At 42.5% G+C, this 19715-nt stretch overlaps 1 protein-coding gene across 7 annotated transcripts in view; it reads right to left on the reverse strand.

Annotated features, from left to right (window-relative positions):
• The window catches only part of SH3KBP1 (SH3 domain containing kinase binding protein 1), a 321649-nt gene that overhangs the window by 22858 nt on the left and 279076 nt on the right, over nucleotides 1-19715 (reverse strand). For all 7 annotated transcript variants that reach the window (XM_019755429.3, XM_074323349.2, XM_019755427.3 and 4 more), the window contains one exon: nucleotides 13426-13511. In XM_019755429.3, the coding sequence (XP_019610988.3) occupies nucleotides 13426-13511 (86 nt within the window). The remainder of the gene's footprint in view (nucleotides 1-13425; nucleotides 13512-19715) is intronic.

Consider the following 19715-nt stretch of genomic DNA (forward strand, 5'->3'; position numbering starts at 1 on the left):
CTGAGCGAGCACTGTCAGCCAGTCTCTGGGTGAGGCATGGGAAGGGGATACAGGAGGAGACAAAACAGCCATGGCAAGCAATACCAATCACAAAACGTAAACATGTGCAACTTTAGATATTCTATTTCTAGGAATTAACTCATAGAAATGGTTAGGTAAGTGTAGAATGATATATTTATCAGGCCAGTGGTCTTCAGACTGGAAGAGTGGGAAAGAAGTACCTCCTAAAATAATTTTGAAAACCCATGTACCCCTCACACATCTTAAATTCACATCTAAAGTTTTTTGTAAGTTTTAGTCACAAAACTTTACGATATAATTTCTGCTATAATCTAAATATTGATATTTTAAAATATAATTCTCTTGTTCTTTTAAATACATTCAATATGTATTTGAATACCACAGCAACTTAACCACCATCGTTCATTTAAAAAAGATCATGAATAAGCTTTTCTTTAACAGTTGAAAAATTTACATCATTCCCTTCCTCTCCTTGAATTTATATTTCCATCATACTTCCAACGAATTTTATTCTAATTTAGTATATTTTGTCCTTTGTCAATTATCATCTTTTTATGCTATAAAAATGCATATAAATTGAAATTTATGATTTTTTATTTCCTGAAGTCAAAAGGCTCTAAGTGCAAATATTTTTCTTCTGGATGGAATTATCATCATCATTATTATTAGTATACAAATGATCAAAACATATGTATACACACATAACACACTTTTTGATAATTTATAAGCATAAAAAAGTAGAGTTTTATTGTTTTTTCCCCCCAAAATACTTCATGCATATGTGGATGATTATTACTTAGCACCAGAGTAACATGATTTGGTATCGATTCTTTTCTTATTTTTCATTTTATAGATGTTAAGTGCCAAGAAACTTTGTTCGCATAAGTAGAAGTAGATGAAAATGGAAAGAATTCTTTAAACTTCTTCCAAGTTATACACCAAAACTCAGACAGTGGTCTAGCATCATCAAGAACTGTGTTTAATAATCTATCAGCAAACAACTCAGAGGGGACCTTCAATTTTGCCGGAAGCAAAGAATTAGAAACCAACTGACTTGTAGATGGATTTTTTTGTCCAGTCAATACAGTCACCCAATTTCTCAATTCCAACACCAGTCTTAGAGCTGCCTCTTAGTTTTCACTAGGGGTTTTCATCCCTTTGGAGTGGGCAAGAGACTGGCTGTGCCATGTAAAGTGGGGGAGCGTAATTGGGGCAGGAGAGTGGGAAAGGAGAAGCACCATGATACCAGGGCTCTCGGGAGATCAATGTAAAGAACGAGCACATAAGAAGATGCGCACTATATGTAACCTGAGAAGTTTCCATGGGCCCCCAAGGTACAGGTAACCCCTTTTGTAGAACATTGTCCTAGGCTGCTCTTTGCAGCATTGCTCCCAGAGAACTGACTGTGGTAGAATCATACAATGGAATATTATGTAGCCTTTAAAAATATAAGGTTGATCTATGTGACTTATGTGGAAAGATGTCAAACATACATTATTTAGTACAAAAGACAATTGTGGACCAGAACCATATGTATAACATGATCGCATTTAAAAAGGATCCATCCATCCATCTGACCATACAAAGATTTCTAAAAGTATATATCACAAATTAACAGTGATTATCTCAGGGAGAGGCTGAAATACCAGGAGACTTGCACTTTCTAACTTTCTGTGTTCTTTAATTTTCTAAAGTAACCACCTATTCCCTTTGTAATTGGAGGAGTGGGAGAAGGTCTTTAAAATAAAGATATAACTGAGTAGATCATGTATGAAATGATTTCAGATGCAGCTATCAAAATCTCAGTCAGCTGATTTATGTTATGTGTTGAAGAACTTTCCTAATTTCCAATAACAGTAGTCATGGTAAGAATGTACGTTGATGCTTGGTGCTTCTCGCTATCTGAACTGCAGCTATGCCAACTACCACACAGAAAGCACATGTTTCGTGTCAGTCACGTTCCATTATTACGTCTCAATTTTACAACAACCCTCCAAGGTAGGTGGGCATTGCTAACCCTGCCATATAGCAGAGGAAAGTGGAGCTCAGAGTCACTCAACCTGGAACTTGCAGAGCTAGGATTCAAATCCAAGTGCACCTGTTTAAGAACCCATGGTTTATCTAATACACCACATCCTTTTCTTGGTGACCCTCTGGGATTATCTTGCCTCTAATAACATGTTTGCTCTAGGAACTCAAATTTATTTAGAATGGCAAACATCCTACCCTTTTTACATTTCTCTGTAAGAATTTGGGTGAAAAAAAATCATAATAAGTTTTGTAAGGTAAATAAATAATTTTTAAACTTTATAAAAAGTTATGCCATAACTACTATTCCCATAATTGTTCATTACTTAGACTTCCATAAAGCCGGGAAATCTTTTACAAGCAAAAATCTTTAGGTCAAAGAAAAATGTAGATTACACCTTAGAAAGCGCTGAATGATCAATTCTGGTTTAAAGGTACTAACAGAACTAAAGGAGTTGAGGAAATGGACAAATGAAAGAATAAAACTACCATGTTTCCCCCAAAATAAGACCTAGCTGGACCATCAGATCTAATGCGTCTTTTGGAGCAAAAATTAAGGTAAGACCTGGTCTTATTTTACTATAATATAAGACTGGGTCTCATATAATATAATGTAATATAACATAACATAACATAAAATATATAATACCGGGTATGATATTATAATATAATATAATATAATATAATATAATATAATATAATATAATATAATATAATACAATACATAATACCAGGTCTCATATAATATAATATAACATAATATAATATGATATAATATAATATAATGCCTGGTCTTATATTAATTTTTTGCTCCAAAAGACGCATTAGAGCTGATTGTCCAACTAGGTCTTATTTTCAGGGAAACATGGTATTAGTCTCAAAGAGGATTCCGAGGTTACCAAAAGAGCAGTTTTCTCAATGTCCGGATAACTCAGCTAAAAGAAACAGAGTCAGAGACAAGCGTGCCAGGTTGAACAGGGCCCCCCTTGATCATTTTATCCAAGCCCCTGGTTTAAAGATTAAAAAACCAAGATCAAAAGAGATGTGAGGTCGCACCCCATGGTCTGCTACAGCAGGCAGTTTTCCTTTTAGAGAGCAAGCCACAGGGGGCACCCCATCTTATTCAACAGCACTCTACTTAGACAAAGGAGGAGCAGTCAGACATTCAGAAAATTTTAATTTGCGTGTGAAACACTAACATCCTAATGTCCAGAATTACACGGAAGTCAAAATTATGCTGAGCGCGAAACTTGAGCAGGAAATCCCTCCTGTCCGAAGTCCAGAGCTCTTTTTACTGTACTGGGAGGGACAGGTGCGTCCGGGACTGCTAGAAGGGCTGGCGGCCCCCTTTCTCCAGCCCCCGGGGAAGGACTAGGACTAAGGTACAAAGTATTTCAAGTGCCCTTAAAAATCTGACATTCCATGAGTGATTTTAAAAAGTCACAAGCAATTGCATCTGTGTAAAAAAATTAATCTGCTAACTGTACACTTCTGGGTGGTGAGTTCTTGCCAGAGCTTCAACACCTGCCACTCTCTGGGACCTTTTATTTGCCCCCTGACATTTCTCCTCTCCTCCCACCCTCATCTCTGCACATGTGCCAGATCTGTGGTTTTCAAACATCAACTCAAGAACTGGTAAGTGTCCATGACAAAGTTATCGCCGGTCACAAAGCACCAAGAAAAAGGTCAATGTTGTGAGTCTCCCAGGAAGCTAAATGTGTTCCATTTTTAAAGTTGAAGATTACATTCCTTGTCCCAGGTGATGGCATTTGTAAAATAAAAATCAGCAGTCCCTCACATTAAAAGCCTTTTTTTGGTTTTGTTTTGTTTTGTTTTTTGGTAGATGAGTCTGTGAAATTCCCAAGATTATGAAGAACCCCAGGGAGAGATGACTCAGGCCTGGGAAGATAGAGAGCGTGGGCCACCATAGGTCATGTTGAAGCTAAATAAAGAGGATTCTTTTGGCTTTAAATCAGGGCTCCCTGTTCACTTACACCTTATCCTTAGCTTGTCACCACCAGATCTAATGACCTTCTGATGGGTCCCCCCAACCTCCCTCCTCAAGTGCTCATCATTTTTCTCATTGAACGAATCAAAGGTAGCAGAAGGCTGAGAGGGCCAAGGCTTTGGGACCATGCCTTAACAAGCGTCCATGGCTAGAGAAGGGGTTGGAAAACCCAGCTCTCCTCCTTAATAAAGCCTACTTTGTCTAGAATGCTTTTACGAGGACAAAGGGGCACTTGAGCATGGTTTTCCAGCCCGTTGTTATACCCATCTGGATATTTACAAGTCAAACGGAAGCCGTAACTGGACTCTGCCTATCTGTGAGGTACAGGCAGTGGGCGGAGGGGGCACTGCTGGCCAAAAAAATGCCATGTGTAATCTGAGAGCGGAACGTCACCTGTTCCCTTCTTGCTTCCACGTTCATTCCTAGCTCAGAGGCCTCAGTTGAGCACACTGTGGATGTAACAAAGGTTACTGTGTAAGGCTCTTCTGTGCATAGACTACTTTGAACCCACTGGGTTTCCCTTCGCATTTTTATTCTCAAAGCTATAAACGGTCTCAGCATGTAGCAAAAGCAGGGACACTGAAACCATTGGGCTGATGGAAGAATTCGAGGGCCCTGACCACGGAGAGCAGGTGACCAAAATCCCAAGGGAGGACATGCCGCCTCTGCACACAGGTGAACTTCCAGGTGGACTACAGATGCAAATGGCTACTGGGTACTGTGACTGTCTCCGAGCCAAGAGCCAGCTGAACTGAGCTGGCTACACACCTGAATCTCCCTCCGCTCCACTTACGAGTCAGTTAGTTTTCCTCGTTTGCAGGCTGATGGCTGTAGGTGGCTCAGGCAGGATGGCACTGCTCACTCTCTGTGTTTTAGAATAATTCACATCACCAAATACATCACTCCCATGAGGTTATGAAACATTTGTCACTGCCTCCTCACTTCAATTTGTTTACCCCCCACCTGTGTTTCTGTAGTCTTCATGAGACTCTACCTACTGGTACTTTGAATGTTTGTAGCTTTTGCACTTATTGGATGTGATGGGGTAAAAGATGTGTGTGGAACCCATCAAAACTAAGTGTGACCCAGCCACGGGACTGCCAAAGGCCAGGACTACTCTGAAGAGGGCCGAGGAGGCAGAGGTGAGCACCGTGGTTTTGGTGTGGACCAACGTTTCTAACTGTGAAGGTCTGCCAGTGAACAGGACACCCTTGGTTTACATCTGGGATCAGACTCTTGGAAGTACCAAGAAGTACCTTGCCACCAGCCCAGCCCATCCCCTAGAGAACTGTAAGATGATTTCGAAACCAGTGCTGGTTGCCAGCTTGAGCTTGTTTACTCAGCACAAACCTAGGCTGTGAGCCCTACAAGTCTTAGGTGAGAGGTTGGGAACCGGGGTGGGGGTGGGGGGCACTGCAGGGAGAGATCCAGGCATAGAACCTCTTCTGAATTAACCACAGCTAAGGCTGAGTCTCCCGAAGTGTGGGAGGAAACCAAAAATGCTCAGATGACTGACTAGGTTCAAGACCCATCAATGAGAAGTACAACCAGTTTCACTTCCTTGTTATAAAGCGTTTGGCCCTAAGCACAATCTCTTTTGCTTGTTGTCACACACTTGAGAAATGCATATTGCTTCTCAAATAGTCCTGATATAAACTTTGATCATGACTTGTGTCCCTGAATAGGAGCCAGAGTGGCATGTGTCTACACATGCACACCCCACAGCCTCATCTGCAGACTCGACCTTGCCATAACGGCGATCACATCTTCCTGTCCCAGCACAGGTAATGTCAGGCCCATCCCTGATCCTGAAGGCCGTGTCTGAAGGTCACTGGTAAAGAGATACTGTCTGTAGGAGTGAGCTCTTGTGGCCCTCGCATGAAAGTTCCCATGTCAGAGCAGCTAATCCCAAGAGAGGTGAGAGACATGGCTGCTCACATACACGCTCAGCCAGTAGTTCATCTGGAACACTCCAAATGTCACTCACGGGGTTCTTTAAGGCGGGCAGGTCACAGTATACATTGTCCTATTAAACCTGGGAAATCACTCAACTGACCTGAAATGCTACAAGAACCAAAGAGGAAATTTAAAATATAAAAAAGGACGGAAAAACCAACAGCTCAAAGCCAGGGATCTAAGTCTACCCCCCAGACCTGTCCAAGAACCCCAAGAAATGATATCCTATCGTAAAAGGCAGAAATTTCAAACTAAGAATGCAATCACTTGTTTATAGAGATTTGGTGTCATAATAACAAAAATTTTGTGTTAATAGTCACTATTAAACGGTTTCATATATATCTTGCAAAGCTTTAGTATACAGAGCACACATTTACATAACATAGCATTAATTAAATTTCATGTTTGTTGTCCTTTTATTTAATACCCATTTAAACATTGGATATTAAATCTTGAGAGAGTATCTAATCTCAAATATAACAATCTTTTCTTGTGAAACTCAGACTCAAATTGTATAATTTTTTTCTAGGGCGGGTAACTTGCCATCAGCCTGAGGAAGAATGTTCTCAAAAGTCATTGAGACTTCCGTGGTCGATGTTTAAGTTAATTGCTTAAAATATATTTACCTTTTTGCATATAAAATCATTGGATTCCAAAAGCCCTGAAACCATTTTCAAACTACATTATATAGAGATTCTCAGAAAATGCGATTCGAACTCCAGGACCACAAGGCCCTAGCCTACTTAAGGGGACACTGTCCTTGGCCCAGCAGTTCCAAATTCACCATCAGATTCTTGACTGGCCAGGCTTTCTCAATCTCAGCACTATTGATATTTGGGGCTGGACTGGTCTTTGTTGTTGGGCTGTCCTGTGCATTGTGGGATGTTTAGCAGCATCCCTGGTTTCTATCCACTAGATGCCAGTTGCATCCTCACTCCCACCCCAACCCCATGTTGTGATGAGACCAAAAATGTCTCCAGACATTGTCAAATATCCCCTGGGGAGAGCGGTTGAGAACTGCAGATGTAGACCAATCTCATGCACTGAAATATTTGGGTGTATGGGTCAAGGAGACCTGGGTTCAAATTCGACTCTGCTATTCACTAGCCAGTTAACCTTGCCCAAATTACCTGGTATCCCCTGCCCCTTCCCTATACAAATGAGAGTCATTACACCTCCTTTACAGATGAGAAAGGTACAAAAGATTCAAGATAGCTAGTTGACACCCAGTGACTGTTCCTTCTTTCCTTCCTCTTGCTGGCTCCCACTGCTGTTATTTCACCACTCTAACCTCAAGACAATGGTAGAGGGCAGATGTATATGCCCTTCATTGTACTGGAGGAATGGGTCTCACACGAGGCCATTACATACACAGCTACATTCCTCAGAAGCAACTACCTGCAAATCGTATCTGAAAGAGGAGTCAAGGATTATAAAGGCATGTTCTGCCCCCAAATAGTCTTAGAAAACACTCCTAAGCTTTCCAAACATTTCATGACTATTCTATCACCACAGCTGTAATCATACTAATCAATGTCCAGGCAGGCCTTAATTTAAGAAAACTTTGGAAAACAATATACTTATTTCACACCTTAAGGGAACTTATTTGCATTACAAAATGATTCCTTTACAAGCTTTTAGAGACTTTTCTTAATATATCTAAAGCATAATGCTATTTATAAAAGAATGATTTACTAACAACTTAGAAACAACAATATAGTGGCTATTAGTCTAAATAAACACAACTATTTTATAAAGTGGGGCAAAGGGGCACTTCTAAGCCCATACTTACAAATGAGTGGTGTATACACCTTTTGTGACATTGAGACATCAAAGTGAGTGCTAAGGAAATTTCAATTCACTCTTTTTTTCCTTTTTAACAGTTTTATTGAGGTGTAATTCATGTACCATAAAGTTCACCTACTTTAAGAGTACAACTTAGTCATTTTTAGTAAATTTACAGAATTGTGCAACCATCACCACAGTCCAGGTTTAGAACCCTTCCAGCACCCCAAATCAATGACCATATTTTGCCAGGTGTAATGCACACTTTTTTGCCCAAATTTGTGAGGAAAAATAAGGATGTGCATTATACATGGGTAGTACTAATTCCGTATCTATATAAATGTTTTTAATTCTTTTATTTATGCTTATGAGTTAAAAATGTAACTCTAGAAATCAATAACGATATCCGCATGCAAAATAATACCCTGCAATATGATAATCGATTTTGTTGAACTTACAACGAACTTGCAACGACAGAGTTCTTGGCCTTCTATGATGCTTAAATATCGTATATTTGTTACTGGTACATAAAATTTCTTATACCTTGTATCTCTTCCTGTGTTTCGTAATTATTTATTAAATAAAATTTCTTGTTCCATAATATGTTAAAAAAATAAATGCTAAAATTCCTTTATAATACAAAAAAAGTACCTAAATATAAACAAATAAAAGTTTGAATAAAAAAATTAAATCAAAAGATTTTTTTCCCTGAAAGTTTGGGCCAAAAAGTAGGTGCTCATACATGGGAGTGCATTATACACAACAAAATATGGTAGCTCTTAATAGCATTCCCAGGGGTAGGGAAGTGCTTTTGCATTTCCTAGTCCAAAAGAATAGGCCTGGAGGCATCTGTGCGAGATTGAGGACAAGTTGAAGTTAGTCTCCATAGCTTCCGCACCAGATCTGCGCTTCCTAAATCCATCAACTTTAAAGCTAGTGACACTTGGCCCCCAGATTAACTAAGTGTGGGTCTGTGGGTCAGGCTGAAAAAATGGAGGGGAAATCCTCAGCTTCCTCAAGTGAAGAGGGTGTGGCGTCCACGTAAAGAGATGGAGTGGGGACAGTATGATGAGATTCAAATATTAGATTGGTGCAAAAGTAATTGCAGTTTAAAAGGTTAAATTGCAAAACCGCAATTACTTTTGCACCAACCTAATAGAATGGAAAAAATCAACAGTCAAAACAAAGGCGGAAAGCAACTGAAGAGGAATGAGAAGGGCTTTTTCTAAAACAATTAGTTGAAACTAGATGGCTTAGTTCCCAGGCTGCTCCCCACCTGGAAGCCTGCTGCCAGTGCTTTAGTGGGAATGGAACTGAAAAGCTCCATAGTATTGAAGTGTAACAATAAATTCTGCCATGCCGTGGAAACTACAATATATGCCATAATAAAAATAAATGTTATGGCACTTGACTTCACGACCTATAATCTCTCATTCAATCGGAACAGATTCTTCCATCAGCAAGAGAAAACTGGACAATTTAATTTTCATTTCTATTCATGCGCAGGCCTGTGTTGGAGCTCATCCATGTTTTCTATTCTGTTCCTTGAAATATGCCTGCGTAGTTTGATACAAACAATATCTCACACTGACATCAACAACTTAGTTTGGGACCAACTGATTTCATTCTCAATTATCACAGATGACAGATGCTGGTAGCTGCCCACAAGAGATCTGAAAAAGCCATGTTCTCTAATTTAATATTATAATAATTTAAAATTATAGCTTTATTAAGAGGAAACACGCGTATTTATAGCTAACACTGATGATTTCTAATGGCTTTCAGAACTGTGTTCTGTTATTCACTGCAACCCACATTTGGACAGCTTCAATTGTCTGAATCACTAACAAAACATTCTGGTACAAATAATTTCCTTCTTGATTTAAAGCAATGAACAGATGCCACAAAAGCAGACGCAGCCCTGAAGAGAGCCAACCCCTCTGCAATGTCCTATTCTCCTTGAGAGCATTCCTGCCTTTGGGCCTAAAGACATTTTGCTTCAAGTCCTCTCCTTCTTGGCCCCTGTGATGTTACAAGATTCCACTTTTCCCTTAGATGTGGACTTTCTGCAGGATCTGGTCTTCAGTTCTAGGTTCTTTTTTTCCCATGGTAAGGATTTTGTTTATCTTCTTGACTTTATCACTTCTAAGCAAACAACAACATGAATAATAAACATCTCTATCTTTTTTCTTTGTAGCCCACCAAGTGATTTACATAATTCTGGAAGATAAGATGAGAGAGTTGGTAGACATTTGGTATTGTTTACAGATAAAGAAGCTGAAGCTGAGAGACTACGTAGATTATGAAAGCTCACCCGGTCAGGAAGCAGCAGAATCACAGCACCCAGCCCAGGACTGCAGACGCTGGCCCTGCATTCCTGCCTCCCGGAAGGTCCGAATCTCTACCTGCCACCCCTGCCCGCCTCCCCAGCCTCAACCCTTCATCCAGCACTGACACGGGAACGTCAGATCAAATGTCAATATGCTTAAATGAATTCATCACATTGCCCCCCAAACCAGTTCCTCCTCCAGACGTGCTTATTTCTACCTAAGGCTTTTTTTTCCCCCCAGCCATCCAACCATAAACTGTCACAACTAACAAATCCTTCTCTCTTCCCCACTCCCAAATCCAGTCTGTTACTCAGGCCTAACAATAATTCTCTTGCATTGCTGCTTCCACATCTATCCCTTCTTTCACAGTCCTTTTGTGAGCAGCTTTAATTCTGGTTCTCTCTCATTGCCTCTCACCTCAACTATTAAATAACCTGACTATTGACACCCATCTTTCCTTCATGCCATTGGTCCCACAAAGTTCCACCTGTGATTATTTGAATTTTTAGACCTGATCATGTCACCTCAGTGTCTACCATAAACGACTCCCACTGCCTACAGAATAAATTACAAATCCATTCTGCTCAAACTCAATCCAGCCCCGACTTCCATTTCCAGGTTCACCCCCACTCCCTGCCCGCACAAATTCTCAACTGCAGCCAGGAATGCTAAACTACCAGCATTCGCCAGGTGATGTCCCTGCTTACCTCTGCCTTTACCTAAGCAAATCCAACTCCAGCTCCAGGTAAGTCTGTCGTGCTTCACGGAGCCTGCCCTAACACCCCGGGTACCAAGGAGCATCCCCAACTCTGAGCAGCACTGCTTTACCACTCAGCAGTCACGTAGATGGACCGTCAGTGTTACCTCACTTTTCATTTGCTGTCTTAGGGGCCCAAATAGACCCAAAGACCCTGGAAGGCAGGCCTGTGTGTGAGGGTGTTGGTAACCATTCAGTCTTACACTTGAGTAGTAGGTACTCAATTATGCAGTGGTTGATTACATAGCCACCAATCATCGTTTCTCGCAATGCAAATAACATATACGTCAAATTACTAGCTTCAAGAATTATAGTTTTCTGGGATTAATATCTTCTTGGCAAAATGAGAGTGCACTAAACCTCAGCATCTCTTTCTGGGCTCCCAAATGTATACAACTGCTGCTTAGTTTCCACAGTATGAAAAGCTTCCATAGACTAACCCCCCTCCATCAATGCCCCCAACATTTCCAAACTAGCTTGTCAGACTGAAAAACATGGGATTCATATTGTGGTGACAGCCACCTTAGTCATCTCCAGACCCAAAGAAAATAAAGGTCCAAGGCCAATGTTCTTCACAAGCAAAGAACGGCCCGTGTATACTGGAGGTAAGGAAACACCTCCCTTCTTGTGGGAAGCCCTATGGTGGTACCTCCACCGACATTTTGCCCACCGGTCACACTGCCTTAAAACGGGGCCCCAATACTAAACTGCAGTGGTAGAAGCAGAACTTAACCAGACTCATTCCAGTGATTAATTTGCATTCCTCTGCTCAGCTCTTCCCTGCCCTTAACCAGGACAAAAGCTACAGCACGCCAGCATTTCTATTATTATTGCATCAGCCCGAGCTATCAGAAGCTTTTGGTCAAGCTTCCTGACTGGGCTTCTCAAAAGCTGACTGAGGATGTAGAACAGTTTCTGGAAACAGGGCAAGTATTTCTGGTGTTCTGGTCATAATGACACATCCTACCGCCAAGCCTTCACAAGTTCAGATCAGAGACTGCAGGTCAGCAGCTGCGAAGACGCGGCTCTATCAGCAGGGTCAGAAGAAAATGGCACCCCAGCAGAGGAGTAACCCTAGGTGATGAGAATACGCCCGTTGCACTCTGTTGCCTCTTACAACGCCTGCCAACTGTCAGACCTTTGTTTCTAAACTGAGCAGCCAACGCAAATGATGCTAGAAATCGTCCATGTTCAATCAACCCCTGATAGTAGCTGCCAGAGGTTAGGGAAGGGGAGGGGGCAGGAAGGAGGTGGGGGTGGTTATAAAAGGGCAACAGAGAGATGCTAGTGGTGATGGAATCTGCTGTATCTTGATTGTGGCGGTGGATACACAAACCTACATCTGTGACAACATTACATAGAGCTAAATACATACAGGTACGACCATGCTTCCCCGAAAATAAGCCCTAGCCGGACCATCAGCTCTAATGTGTCTTTTGGAGCAAAAATTAATATAAGACCCGGTCTTATTTTACTATAAGACCAGGTCTTATAATATAATATAATATAATATAATATAATATAATGCTGGGTCTTATATTAATTCTTGCTCCAAAAGATGTATTCGAGCTGATGGTCCGGCTAGGACTTATTTTCAGGGAAACAGGGTAGTAGAACTGGGGAACCTGGTGGATTGTGTCACTGTCAGTACCCTGGTGGTGATCTTGCACTGCAGTTTCATAGGATGTTACCGTTGGAGGAAACTGGGTAAGGGTATGTGGATCTCTGCATGATTTCTTATAACGGAGTGTGAATCTATACTTATTTCAAAATTTCAAAATTTAATTTAAAAGAGGCAAATTCCAAAAGGTGGCCTATTATGTAGAATATGAGAATGCTAACTTATGACCATGACAGGTATAAATGAAAGATGTAAAGCTCAAAAAAAAAAAAAGAGTCCTTGAATCTGGACTACTTAAAAGGGCTGTCACCCACGTCGGACCATCAGTGGCCTCAATCAGCACATATGTCACCTCAAACCACCCACGCATATTCCCAAAAGACCCTCTGACTCTTTTTTTCACCCACAGAGACATGAGCTACCTTCCCATTTATCATATGGTGATATCTCGACCTTGGGAAAAATCATTCATGTTCTAAACTAAGTGGCAATTATCACACCAAAGCTCATTTTAAACTCAAAGTCGAAACACTTAGTGCTGTGTTTATAATGAACTCTGCCATTCTGTTTCACCCATTCACCTTTTTATACTAAGTACATAAATCATTGGAAAATATGAATGTAAGTGCTAATGCCCACTTTTACAAAAAGGTATATTCATCATTTCTTTTCATTAGAACTTGCAAGGAATTTCTCCTAAAACCGCGGAGAGTGAAAATCCCAGGCATTGTGTTTTCATGTGGGAACCACCATCTCCCCTTGTTTACATAACTGTAACACCTAAAACCAACAGAGGGCTGCTAGCCTTGCATTTAAATAGCTGTGTTAGTTCTCACCGGGTTTCCTGAAGGGGCAAACATTGCTCTGCCAGTTCTTTCAAAATTGTGCACAGAGAAGCAAGAACACTCTCCTTACTCACCGATGTCATTGCTGCGATCCGAGAGGTCTTTGTCCAGGATGCTGGATAGCGTACTGCCCACCAAGTCAATCTTTGGACCGTCACCCCTACATTAAAAACACAAGTCCAGGCATTTAATAATTGGTGTGTGTCCTTGTCATTTTGTCAGCGTTCTTGCTGCACACAGGATAAGGAGTGTGCTGTGCGTGGAGCAGGTGGCACTGTCGCCTGTGAGGAAGCCAGTGGGAGCCAACGAGCTATCCAGCCACATGGGACTTGGTGCAAAGCAGCCGACAAACTGGATGCCCCCCTCTCCAGCACACATTTTCAAAGATGGCTATTTTAATAATGACTGTTCAGCAATGCACCTTCAGCCACAAACTCTCCTGCTGGTACACAGGGTACAACATAGGCCCTGCCTCCACCCCATGGCTAAATAAGAACCAGCAAACCATAACTGGGAGCTTTCCTTTTAAGGAGCAAGGAATGTAGCCAATGCTGCTTGTCAAAGGCTGATTACTTTTAACCTTGAGAAAAAGGGTTTCTGGCCTGGGGCTGAGGCACTGGCCAGGCTGTTGACAGGCACAAGGTGTCGAGTTGAGATCTGGCAGCCTGAAAGCTGGCACTGGGGCACAGGCCTGTAAAATTAGACAGCTCTTGGGTGGGTGCCCCCGTGCCCATCAGGACACGAGAGACTTCCCTCTGTATCTGGGCTAGGAGCAGCCCTTGGGGACAGGGACGGGCCTCCAAGATGATGAGAGAAACAGCCGGCTCATGCATGAGCAGAAGGTGCCTCCAAATTTTTCCAAAAAGGGTAGCTCTTTGGGCCCTCTTGGGAGGGATGAGCCCCAAACGAGATTATCCAAGGTCGGTGATGGCAACAGAATAGGAAAAGATCCTTGCCTGTCAAACGAGAGAGGGAAGCCAAGCACTTGTTCCCAGGAAAGCAACAGAAATAGTCCATCTCATAGCTCCTGGTAGTTACCATGGCCTGACGCCCAACTACACAATGAGTAGCGAATTTACTCAAGGAGTACTTCTGAAATAGGTACCATGCTGGGGGTATCGAGAGGGCCAAGCCTGGTGGTACCTACTCTGGAGGGGCTCATGGTCTAAATGGGAGAAAGAGACAGAAGACGAGTGCAAGCCCACATGGCCCGGGCTGTGTAAGATACAGGCCCATCCAAGTCCTATGGGGAAAAGGACTGGGCCAGTACAGGGCATGTGCGCGGCAGTACCGGGGCACACAGAGGACGTGGTGTGGCAGTTGTTCCTCGGAGGAAAAGGGATAGAGGACTTATCAGTAAGACCCGTGACTGATCAAGGACCCAAGGATAGGTAAGAGTGCCCAGAGTGGCCAGGGGTCCCAAGGCTAAAGCCTGAGGTCCCCAGAGAATAGTGAGCAGAGAAAGGCTGGCAAAGGCCAGACTGCTGGGCTGAGTACTACAGGGTTCAGTTTGTCCTGGAGGTAACAGGGGACGAAGAAAAACTGAAGCAAGAGACCTATAAACCTGGAGGTAAAGAAGGGAGTTGACACAGGTGACTCCTGGATTTCTCACTCAAGAATGGGTGGTAGGGATAGCATTTGGTGTGACATGCATATCCTGTGATGGTGGAGAGGCCGAATGGAAGTAAGTAAGCCCCTGGTAGTTCTCAGAAGAACAAGACTGACTCTGAACCTCAAGCATAACTTCAAGCACCCGCAACCAAAGATGAGCAGAGGGGAGAATTCCAGGGAACCAGGGCTGGGCCAAACAGGTTGGCTTTCACCAAGAGAGTTGCTGGGCTTTGCAGAGCTTGGGTGAAATGAAAGCTTAAGGAGAAGTTGGACTACTGTATTTGGGAAGGGAAAGCAGCTTGAACTTCACAGCAGAGCCTTTATTTCCTACCTCACCCCAACCACTTAAGATGAGTTTTCCTCCTGAGCCAGGTTTCCAGGGCTGATTCTCTCTCCATGCCCTGGTCCCGCAGGGCTTACTTCCTCAGACAGCCCCCGAGCCAACAGGAATGATGGGATTGAGGACATTAATTTTAAAATATTTTATCAGCAGGGCCCCAGTATCCACTAATTTAAATGTAACTTTCAGAATGAAACGTTTTAGAACTGTAGTATTATTAGTAGGAAAGCATTTTCATTTTAAAAAGTTCTTCAGGGCCCTTAATATTAACTGGGATCTACGGAGCCTGAATGATTTGGTGCGGTCATCCTTCAAACTAACAGATTGAACTCAAGTTATACTCAGAGCCAGACAGTTCTGTCCTTTGACAACACACCAAAAACCAAAACTTAAGAGAACACATGTTCTGTCTCAGGAGAGAGGTTACTTGGGCAAGGAATGTCCAGTTGATTTCACTGGGCCTTTTTTTTTTTTTTTAAACCAAGGGGGAAGACGGTTTGAGGTGACACCCTGGTGGGCAGCTGGGGAGAAAAATCAGAGGGGCTGTTGGTGGGGAGAAGGAACTCTGTGTGTCAGTCGTCTACATCCCAGAACAAGTTGGCTGCTTCGGGAGACATGGTTTATTCATGTATTTTGGTAACTATGAATCCTGGAGCCGCCGTTTCCCTCTTTGATTTGAAAACTAGAAGCTTCCAGTCAAATGTGAGCCTGTCTCAGGGGCCTGTAGCGAACCAAAGCATGCATTTCAGGCACACTCTGTTTAATTGAGCTTCACTTTATTGTGCTTCCCAGATATTGCATTTTTCCCCCACAAATTGAAAGTTTGTGGCAGCCCTGTATAGAACAAGTCTATTGGCACCATTTTCCAACAGGCTCAGATGATGGTTAGCACTTTTGAGCAATAAAGTATTTTTAAATTAAGGTATGTACATTGTTTTTAGACATAATCCTATTGTACACTCAGACTACAGTATAGTGTAAACATAACTGTGATATGTACTGGGAAACCAAAAAAATCATGTGACTTGCTTTACTGCAATATCTGCTTTACCTTTGCTTCATTGCGGGGGTCTGTGCCTGAGCCTGCAGTACCTCTGAGGTGTGCTGTCCGCACCGTGCTCATCTTATCTGGGGCTGCGATACATTTCTACCCTAACTTCCCCTTTATTCTCATGCTGAACCATTTTCTTTTATATGCAGTTTTGAATCTCAGGCCTTTGGGAAATGGTGCAGGGTAAAAAGAAGTAATTTTAAAGAATAGGATGTATATCAATAGCATTTAAAATGTTCATCTGCTTTGGACCAGTCTGGGAGTCTATGCTCAAGAAACAGTCTGAAATGCCCAAATGGGTTTTGCAGATCAATATGTTTGCCACAGTCTTACTTGTAATAAAGAAAAACTGAAAAGAACTAGAATCTTTCATAAATGGGGGAATAGAAGACTAACCTGTGGTATTACACGGTCTTTTATAAAGCCATGGAAATGATATTCATAAACAGTTTATGACAACAAGGACAAATGCTTATGATGTTACAATGTCAAGGAACAAAGGCAAATTTAAAATGACATACAACTCAATGCATGTGAACTCCCGTGCCCTTCTGATATATTAGGAAGAGGGATTTTTCTTTTAAGACTGGAAGAATATTTAGTGGTTATTGCTGTGCAGGCTGATGGCTGATTTCTAGCACCCAGTTCAGCACCTTGTACATGGCAGGGGCTCAGAAACACTTGTGGAATTAATGAACATTTGCCTTTTTTTTCTGAAATGGGAATGCATTATGTATTTGTACAATAAATGCAATTGTTTTCCAAAAGATGAAGTTGTGTGACATTCAGTATGATCATACCCATGTAAAACCGACGAAACAAACCAAATCATACAGAGGAAAAAGATGTGAAAGAAATAGTCCAAACTGTTAATAGTAGTTGTCTTTGGGACAAGATTATAGGTGAATTTTTCTTTCCTTTTAACGTTCACTCTTAATAGAGACTTGCACAGTTCACACAGCTTCTGTTTTCTCTCCTTTCTCCCCATCAAGGTAAAGGGTGAGATTGCCTGGCCCCTGCTACAAATTCTTTAAGAATCTCCCTGACCACAGGTGCCTTTGTGACCACCTGTGACCACACCTGGAACTCACAGGGTAGGGGGTGGGGGTGGAGTTACAAATCTTAGCCTGAGAGGTCCAGGTCACGAGGGACCACCCTGAAAATACAGGCTGTACCATCCCTAAGTGACCCCTCTCCAGATTCTCAGGAGCCAGTCACATTGTGACAGGAAGGAGACTGGGACCCCCCCATCTCTCTGAGAACTAATCTCTCATGCCAAGAGCCAGCTACAGGCTTTAGCTAAATTTACCTTCTATACAGGGCCAGAAGCAAACCTATTTTGAAAACACAGTAGGTGTAGTTTTAAAAAAGGTTCTGATCCTTCCAAGTAGGGAAGCTGCAGCTGGTGTTTTGACAGTGTTCAGACTGTGGGTGTGGAAGCATTTTACAATGTCTATTTGTAAATGCCTTTCACTATATTTATAGACTCTTACAACAATGCTAATGAATTTCAGTTCTGAAAAATACCAGAATTTCTGAAATTCTCCAAAGCACGTTTAGAGTGGCTGACGCCCTCAATGGTCCCTGTTCTCCTCCAGTCTGCCCAACACACAGGTACCATTTTGGCAAAAAGGATGTTACTAAATTCAACAAAAGAGGAAACAGCCCATCCTTTTGTAATTTACTAGCTCTTGTGAGGGTTTCTGTATGATGAATTTCTATGCTCACAGCCGTTAAATAAAAGGAGAAAATAGAAGAAAGCAGGCATATCACCATATATCCAAAGATGTTAGAACAAGGTTGCCCTCACTCATTTCTGATTTTTAAATCAAAAGAATGTTATTTTCTTGTATTTTTCTCAGCAGTTTTGGCTATGGACACTTAAAAAATGTGACGTGGATAGGCAACTAGCAGCTAAGGGTCTCCTTGCTTTGCTGGGCAGGGAACCTACATCACAGAGAACAAACTGACCAGCCCAAGGCCACCCAGCAGGAATAAGTGGAAATTACAATCCCATAGAAATAACAGCAGCAGCTACCATTTACTGACTGCCCACCATGAGCCAGGCACAAGCATTAGCTCCTTTCATACATTATTCAGTTGTCAAAACCAGCCCCTTAAGTATCTACTCTGCCTGATGGACATGGATTTGTGGCGTCCAGAGGCCCCCTCAGTAAAGGGCTGAGTATCTCCGCTGCTGGGAGTGCTGTCGGCCCCTCCAGAGAGCCTCCTCGGCCAAGGCCCACCCTTTCAAGGGTGGACTATACCCCACAGTATAAAAGTCCTGGCTATTTCAGCCCAACACAGGACAACCTGGAGGGGCCATTTTAGCCCCAAAGTTCCCCTTGGAGTGGGCTGAGGCTTTGGTGAGCCAGTATCACAACCTGATGTCCCTCAGAGTCTGCTTCCTGGAGAATCCTACCTGTGATGCCCTTATTTTCATTATGTAGATCAGGAAACTGAGGCTCAGTGAGACTAAGTCACTTGCTGACAAAAGGTTATAAAAGTAGTAGAGTGGTGGGGTCTGGATTTGAACCTACTAACTTGACTCCAGAGCCCAAGCTCCTGACCACTTCTCAAAGCTGCTTCACTCAGCCTTCTGCTCATGGGGCTGGCGAGTCACAGAGGACGCAGGAAGCCTGTGTCAGCGCAGCTCACAGCCAGCTGGGTAAATCACCTTTGCTCCCCAAGTTAAAAAGTACTAATAATAAACAAAAATCACACACCTGACCCACTCCGAGGGTGGGTCACTCAAGCCTCACTCAGATTTGAGACATGAGACAGGGTGCGTGCACAGTTGGAAACGTGGAAGATGCGCCATGTACATCCCTTGAGAACATGAGCTCAGCCAGTGGCATGGCCCAATTTAGCCCAAGTTGGGACAGTTAAGCCAAGACATGTGGCCTGGAAAAGGTGTTGGAGTACACAGGAAGCCAAGGCAAGCAAACAAGTAAATAAATAAATTAACAGCAGCATTAACAGCAGCAACAAAAACCAGCAAAAAGATGCCACAACGCTTCTGGAGGTGAGTGGGGATGAAAGGGAAAGAGTGAACCCACTGATTCCATGGAGCAAAAGATCCCAAGTCCAAACCATGATTCTTTTTGGCAGTCCTACCTCCCTGCCCTCAGAAGGCTCTATTACCATAATGTAAATATTTGGGCTTTAACTGCCTAAAAATTCTTACAGGGGGCAAAAGAGCTGAGAAGAGAAGGAAAGGAAAAGAAATAGAAAAGCTCAGTCCCCTGCGCTCAGGAAACCACTGAGATGCACACAGCAAATCCTCTCTTTTTCTCCAGCTTTTATCCACCCCCCCACCCCCCGGGATTTGTCAAGTTGTATGGACGACGGCAGATGTTGAA

Source organism: Rhinolophus sinicus, chromosome 18 (assembly GCF_057876585.1).
Source record: "Rhinolophus sinicus isolate RSI-liver-muscle chromosome 18, RSI-T2T, whole genome shotgun sequence".
Taxonomy (NCBI): domain Eukaryota; kingdom Metazoa; phylum Chordata; class Mammalia; order Chiroptera; family Rhinolophidae; genus Rhinolophus; species Rhinolophus sinicus.